General features: G+C 45.4%; 1 protein-coding gene across 1 annotated transcript; it reads right to left on the reverse strand.

Annotated features, from left to right (window-relative positions):
* Positions 1 to 205: 205 nt before the first annotated feature.
* LOC124269974 (spidroin-1-like) lies at positions 206 to 5,340 on the reverse strand. The gene is made up of 3 exons (XM_046704973.1): positions 5,271 to 5,340; positions 1,364 to 1,441; positions 206 to 1,008 (listed from the first exon to the last, which is right to left on the reverse strand). The coding sequence occupies exons 1-3, from the start codon at positions 5,338 to 5,340 to the stop codon at positions 206 to 208; spliced, it is 951 nt and encodes a 316-aa protein (XP_046560929.1).
* Positions 5,341 to 8,328: the final 2,988 nt, after the last annotated feature.

Here is an 8,328-nt window from a genome sequence, read left to right on the forward strand (position 1 = left end):
GTCCCTGCACCGTCTCCTGCCCTGCACCCCCAGTTCCTACACCGTCTCCTGCCCACACTCCCAGTTCCTACACCGACACATGCCCTGCACTCCCGGTCCCTGCACCGTCTTCTACCCTGCATCCCCGGTACCTGCACCGTCTCCTGCCCTACACCGTCACCTGCCCTGCACTCCCAGACCCTGCACCGTCTCCTGCACTACACCGTCACCTGCCCTGCACTCCCAGTCCCTGCACCGTCTCCTGCACTACACTCCCAGTCCCTTCCCTGCACCGTTTCCTGCCCTGCTCCCCCGGTCCCTGCACCTCCCCTGCCCTGCACTCCCAGTCCCTGCACCGTCTCCTGCCCTGCTCCCCCGGTCCCTGCACCTCCCCTGCCCTGCTCCCCCAGTCCCTGCACCGTCTCCCTGTCCTGCTCTCCCACCGCCTCCCTGTACTGTCTCCCTGCCCTGCACTCCCAGTCCCTGCACCGCCTCCTGCCCTGCTCTCCCAGTCCCTGCACCGCCTCCTGTCCTGCACTCCCAGTCCCTGCACCGCCTCCTGACCTGCTCCCCGGTTCCTGCTGCACTCCCCCCCGTCCCTGCACCGTCTCCTGCCCTGCTCCCCGGTCCCTGCACCGTCTCCTGCCCTGCACCCCGGTCCCTGCACCGTCTCCTGCCCTGCATCCCCGGTCCCTGCACCGTCTCCTGACCTCCTTCCCCGGTCCCTGCACTGCCTCCTGTCCTGCTCCCCCGGTCCCTGCACCGCCTCCTGTCCTGCTCCCCCGGTCCCTGCACCGTCTCCTGCCCTGCATCCCCGGTCCCTGCACCGTCTCCTGCCCTGCTCTCCCGGTACCTGACCGTCTCCTGCCCTGCTCCCCGGTCCCTGCACCGTCTCCTGCCCTGCTCCCCCGGTCCCTGCACCGTCTCCTGCCCTGTTCCCCCGGCCCCTGCACCGTCTCCTGCCCTGCTCCCCCGGTCCCTGCACCGTCTCCTGCCCTGCACTCCCTGTCGCCACCAGTCCTGCCTTAGCTGTCGTGAACGAACCACCCAATCACAGTGGAAGGTTCTTCAGCCAAATAGATGTAGCTTTCTAAGACAATTTGTCATCACTTATTTACCGCCTCAGTTCGGAGTGTCTTATCTCTGCCTATGTAAAAGCTCAAAGAACACTCGTAAAACCTCCATAGGAACCCTTTTAGGTAAAGAACATGTTGTGGATGTGTGGTCATGGTGCGACTCTTACGGATGCATCCTCAGATCTTCCCGCAGAGAGGAATAACGAAGTAAAGATGATAAGACTGGCCCGCATCGTCTACTACCATGGTACCGCCTTGACTCTCGCTCACCGTGTCCTTGAACCCCGTCTGTCCCCTAACCGTCTAACTTCCCTGTCTCATCTTTCCCTGCACCGTCTGTAACGTCTCACCGTCACCTGGCCACGTGTCTGCTTGCTTCAACTCATCTATTGGGAAAACGGCAGTGGGGAAATCAATGAATCTTTTAGTGATGTTTGTTAATGTATAACCGATTGATAAAGTGACACGAAATGCAACGGGATGAAACGCTTCCACTTTACTGCCACTGATCCACGACATCGACTCACTCCTCCCCACAGGGGTCTTTGACCTTATCCAGTCACATGATCCAGAGTTACCTCCCTTGTGGGTGGTATCCCGGAAGTCATGTTTACCTCTGAGAAACCAATTCAGTGGCCAGTGAGTGATCGAGAGAGTATCAATGCTAGCAGTACTTCAATATTATTATTTGAGAGAAGAGGTCTAACCCGGATCTTAACGGGTTCCAAGAAATGTGAAATGGAAGAGCTTATAAGAGGAAGAGGTGGTGAGTAAGATGGGTTTGACTCCGCTTGGAACAGTATTCCAACCATATCACGTGTTACCTGTTTGTGGTAGGATAGACTGAAGCGGTTCCGGTCTCCGACGTTTCTGTTTTGGAGAAATCCTCTAGTAGAAATATGGTGATGGCAATCATGGCAAACCGGGATTCGAACCCACAGTCATAGATTTTGGCAAGCCCAAGGATGCATCTCCGCACAGCTAATTGCAGCGCCTTACACATCTGTTTTAGTGTACTACGGGCCTCTGGCCTACAGTTCAGAAATAAAGAGAGGAGGTCAGAAGGTGAAGAGAGTGAGTGAGATAGACAGAAAATAAGATGAGGTGTAGTTATTGAAAGAGGGGAAATGAAACCGATTTGATATTGCGAGAGAAAGAGACGAGTAGAAAATGGATCAAACAGAGATTGAGAGAAAAAGGAAGAGGAGAATAAATATTGAAGAGGAAGAAAAGAGTGAAGAATGAGGGAAAGAGTGAGTGTGAGAGTGATATAGTAAGGAAGACCAGAGTGATGACTTAAGGTAAGAAAATATGAAATTAAAGAAAGGAAGATGAAGTGAAGAGTGAAGATTGAGAGAAAGAAACAATGGAAAACGACGGACCCAATGGAGACCGAGAGGAAGTGGAACTAGTAGACTGAGAAAAGAGAGAAGAGGGGGAGGGGTGGAGAATAAAGAAAGAAGAACAGAGGAGTTAAGGATAAAAGAATGCATGGAAGTGGAGAGTGAGTCAACACTGAGACAAAGATAGTTGAGGAGGAGAGTGTAGATTGAGAGAACGAGATAAAAGGTTAATTGTGAAACTGACAGAAGCGGGGAGGAAGCGGAAACAGCTCACACGTCAATTGATCTCGACAGTGTTCGACACTAAGCCGGCTTCCAAGACTGGTGTGAGGAGATATGGCGCCTGGATTAACTCCGAACCTGGAATCTCGTCATTACCCCTCCCCTACAACAATGATGTCAGCAGCTTGTCTCGGTGAGCTCACTTGATAGTCCGACGTCTGTTCACATTCACTTACAACAAACACCCCGTCATAGCAGTAATTAATCACACGTGTAACTCACATGAGACGGTGCTTACAAAAACGCCACGAGACAGAAATAGACGTGTATGTTATCAATTTAAATATATGTGTTTAATAACGTGCCACTGATGTACACCTTTCCTCCAGCATGCACTGGTTAACCACCTGTAGAGATATCGTATGGACATATTCATTCACGGTTACCCTTTACAAACCTAACCAAGTGTTAATACAAGAAAAACACTGATTTTAACTTAAAAATATTTGTCACCTCTCGTCCTTTTCCCTAACCTATTGGAAAACTAGTCCCCCTTTCGATCAGAAAAACGTCGAAAAACACGACGAATTAACCAAAATGTGCCCATTCAAGGACCCTTCACAGAACTTCTTATGGATATATCCTCATGTCCATAATAAATCCTACACAAAAGAATATATTTAGAAGATCAAAACCAAAATCTGTTATAATGCAACCACCTGTATACACCATAGACACCATGGACAAAACTCAATATCAGTTCAACAAAATGGGCTTCTATTGCAATCTACAAATACTGGACGTGACAAACTAAGACGAACCGTTACTACAGTAAGGGTGGACATCAATAGAAAACCACCAAGAGAATGGTAAGATTCATTGAAGAACAACACGACCGAACAATTGGAAGAATCTGTTCCAGACAAGAACATTCTCGTTACAAAGGTCTTTGGGTGTTCAAATGTTACAGTTATTGATATGATGTATCGCCCCTTCAGACAGACAGTTGGAACTCCTGACAGATCTAACACAGGTAGACCACACGTCCCAAGTCCGCAGGTTGATGGATACACCGAACTTTGCACTTGTTTTGGACGGTGACATCGTAGATGAATCTTGTGAAGAAGACTTCGTACTGCTGGTGTTAGATCCTGATCTGCCTCAGATGCTTCCAGATCATGCCTCACTGAGGTGTAACGTGAGATAATAGATATCTTCAGGCCAGTTTACAATGGGGCAGTTGGTAATTACGCGATTAGTAAAGGGTCTTCTCGCACGAAAGTAGGTTCAGCTTCTCCAAGAATGATGACAGGACAAGAGTATACATGTGTGGAGAAGAACATTCAGCCGTTGTTCAAGAAGGTGAGCCCTGCAGAAACTGAGTGTCATGGTGTCATCTCTGACAATTGGAAAAACAGACTTGTCAACGTCAATGGGCGGTGGGGTAGCCTAGTGGTTAAAGCGTTGGCTCGTCACGCCGAAGACCCGTGTTCGAATCCCCACATGGGTACAATGTGTGAAGCCCATTTCTGGTGTCCCCCGCCGTGATGTTGTTGGAATATTGCTAAAAGCGGCGTAAAACCAAACTCAGTCAGTCAACGTCAATCTTAACGTTACTGCTCCAAGATACAGGGCCGACCTGCAAAGACCAGCTGTGCTCCCATTCCAACATCCACACGAACCCTAATCCAACAGTCTAACGTCATATCTCACATTGTACGTCTTGATCAGGATTTCTTCAACCAGAATTACGTCAACGTCATGCCATGACCTCTCCGGACGTAATGAGACAGCAGCCACTACTGAAAAGGCAGCAACTGGCATGACAACGACGTCATCCGCAGATTCTCTACGTCGATGTGAAATGCGATGAGGATTGACGTTTTATTGACTTCAGTGTGGGACATTTCGTTATGTAAAATTCAATTTAGACTCCACGTGTCAGTTATTGGTCTTGGCGTGTCAGTTACAGTAACCTTGACGCTGGTGTTGTATAACCTTTCTCACTGGTTAATTAAACAATTGCAAACATAATTTCCGCTACATTACATATTGGTTTGATATAACTAATCTTTTCCAAAATGTAAAATTTCTTTTGTCCTTGAGTTAAATTGTTTTCAGAATAAGGCCAAATCATAATCACCATTTTGAGTAGCAAGTGATTGCAAATTATGAGTTACTGAGGACGATCCTGTCTCATGCCAAAGAATGACGTAGCATTCTATAAAACATGAACCGTGCATGTGTGTGCATGTTTTTATCAAGAATTGGGTCAAACAACAATTAAAAAAAATATGACAGTTGCTGGGTTTATTCCAGTAACGTATAGTTGTGGTAAAAGAAGAAATGACGTCCATTAGGATTTATCGGTATTAGAGTGATTGAGTGAGTGAGTGAGTTTGGTTTTACGCCGCTTTTAGCAATATTCCAGCAATATCACGGCGGGGGACACCAGAAATGGGCTTCACATATTGTACCCATGTTGGGATTCGAACCCGGGTCTTCGGCGTAACGAGCGAACGCTTTAACCACTAGGCTACCCCACCGCCCTATCGGTATTAGACATCGGACTATGTCACATGTCCACAAACACATGGAACCTTTGAGCAGAACAGCGTACATACATACTGAACTATATTACGGGTCTTACCTTGAGTGATGTCCATGTTATGGAGGTTGGTACAGGAACACGATGTATGCTTCTTCAGATCTTGCGTCATACTATACTGGACAAAAATAGTTAGGGATATATGTAAATTTTGAAATTATGAATAATGATCTATTTATTAATTGACACACTGATAAAATATAAATCATAAAATTACCAATATCCCTAACTTATTTTGTCCAGTATATATGGTACGATGAATTAACTGACTATACAATTGTCTTGAGGTCTATACCCACCGTCAACAGCATTCCAGTCCCATAGCAGCGGCCTGTAAATTGAATCTGAACCAGACAAACCTGTGACTGATATCATGAGCATCAATGTACGAAATTCGGATACAATGACATGTGAGTCTGACCACCTGATCCCATTAAAGAGTCGCATGAGTTGCTGAAGACAAAGCCTTACCTTCAAGGGCAGCCACACAGACACGGCCATTGACTCGGCATAACATACTTGACTTCAAACGTCTGTACTGTTTTAATTAGTGTATATCAACTTTTTCACAAAAATCTTTTCTGTAAACTGAAACTGAAATGAAATCAGCAAAAGCTCTTTTTCAAAAGCTAACTATGTTACATGGAAACATATAGTAAGCGTGAATTTGTTTATAAGGCTTACGGTTTCCCTTTAATGTCCGTTAAAGTAAATATACAAGAAAACATCCAACCATATATGAGGAAGCAGTATTGTGAAGTAGAAAGGAGCGCATTGTTCTTACGACATTGACCACAACAGACCACGAAGGTAAGTTACAAACTGGCAGCCTCACACACTACAACACCTAAACAAAATAACAAAACTACTGTCAGTCGATTGTGTAAAAAACAAACGAAAAAAGCATAACATTCAGGAAAGGATACAAACAAAAAGCTTATCGGGCCTGTGACTGGCAGGAAGTAAAAGCAAAATGTTTCTTTGAGGTTGCATGTGTTGGCAGGCATTTTGAAAATAGAATGTAAAGCGGCTAGTTATTCTTACGATGTAGATGTTTGTTTTTCTACCGACATCAGTGCCTACGTTATTACCAAGACAAAGAGTCATTACATTTCCGAGTAAAAGGCATGAAAATGAGAACAGAGTACCGCCGAGTCAATAGGCACTTCATACACTCCGAATAGAACATCTATGTCTCCATTGTCAATATCTAACTTGTTGTAATCGATGTCAGTTCTGAAGGTCAACTCTTCTTAGGTTATATAAAACAGCATTAGCAACGTACACATACAAGCAGATACAGACACAGATATGAAAACATACAAGCAGATATGAACACCTACAGGCAGATACAAAGATGTGAACACCTACTAGCAGATACAGACAAAGATGTAGACACCTACATGCAGATGCAGACGGAGATGTGAACACATACAAGCAGATACAGACACAGATGTGAACACATACAAGCAGATACAGACACAGATGTGAACACCTACAGGCAGATACAGACACAGATATGAACACCTACAGGCTGATACAGACACAGATGTGAACACCTACAAGCAGATACAGACACAGATGTAGACACCTACAGGCAGATACAAAGATGTGAACACCTACTGGCAGATACAGACAAACATGTAGACACCTACATGCAGATGCAGACGGAGATGTGAACACATACAAGCAGATACAGACACAGATGTCAACACATACAGGCACATACAGACTCAGATATGAACACATACAGACAGATACAGACACAGATGTCAACACCTACAGGCAGATACAGACTCAGATATGAACACATACAGACAGATACAGACACAGATGTCAACACCTACAGGCAGATATAGACTCAGATATGAACACATACAGACAGATACAGACACAGATGTAAACACCTACAGGCAGATACAGACACAGATGTCAACACATAGAGGCAGATACAGATGTCGACATCTACAGAGATATGCAGTCACAGATGTAGACACCTACAGGCAGATACAGACTCAGATATGAACACATACAGACAGATACAGACACAGATGTCAACACCTACAGGCACATACAGACACAGATATGAACACATACAGACAGATACAGACACAGATATGAACACATACAGACAGATACAGATGTCGACATCTACAGAGATATGCAGTCACAGATGTAGACACCTACAGGCAGATACAGACACAGATGTGAACACCTACAGGCAGATATAGACACAGATATGAACACCTACAGGCAGTTACAGATGCCCACACCTACAGACAAATGCAGACACAGATGTAGACACCTACAGGCAGATACAGACACAGATGTGAACACCTACAGGCAGATACAGACACAGATATGAACACCTACAGGCAGATACAGATGCAGACACCTACAGAGCAGATACAGACACAGATGTGAACACCTACAGGCAGATACAGACACAGATATGAACACCTACAGGCAGATACAGACACAGATGTGAACACCTACAGGCAGATACAGACACAGATATGAACACCTACAGGCAGATACAGACACAGATGTGAACACCTACAGGCAGATACAGACACAGATGTGAACACCTACAAGCAGATACAGACACAGATATGAACACCTACAAGCAGATACAGACACAGATATGAACACCTACAAGCAGATACAGACTCAGATATGAACACATACAGGCAGATACAGACACAGATATGAACACCTACAAGCAGATACAGACACAGATATGAACACCTACAGGCAGATACAGACACAGATATGAACACCTACAAGCAGATACAGACACAGATATGAACACCTACAAGCAGATACAGACACAGATATGAACACCTACAAGCAGATACAGACACAGATATGAACACCTACAGGCAGATACAGACACAGATATGAACACCTACAAGCAGATACAGACACAGATATGAACACCTACAGGCAGATACAGACACAGATATGAACACCTACAAGCAGATACAGACACAGATATGAACACCTACAGGCAGATACAGACACAGATATGAACACCTACAGGCAGATACAGACAACAGATATGAACACCTACAGGCAGATACAGACACAGATATGAACA

This window comes from Haliotis rubra, unplaced genomic scaffold (genome assembly GCF_003918875.1).
Source record: "Haliotis rubra isolate DU_JTF1 unplaced genomic scaffold, ASM391887v1 Scf149, whole genome shotgun sequence".
NCBI classification, from domain to species: domain Eukaryota; kingdom Metazoa; phylum Mollusca; class Gastropoda; order Lepetellida; family Haliotidae; genus Haliotis; species Haliotis rubra.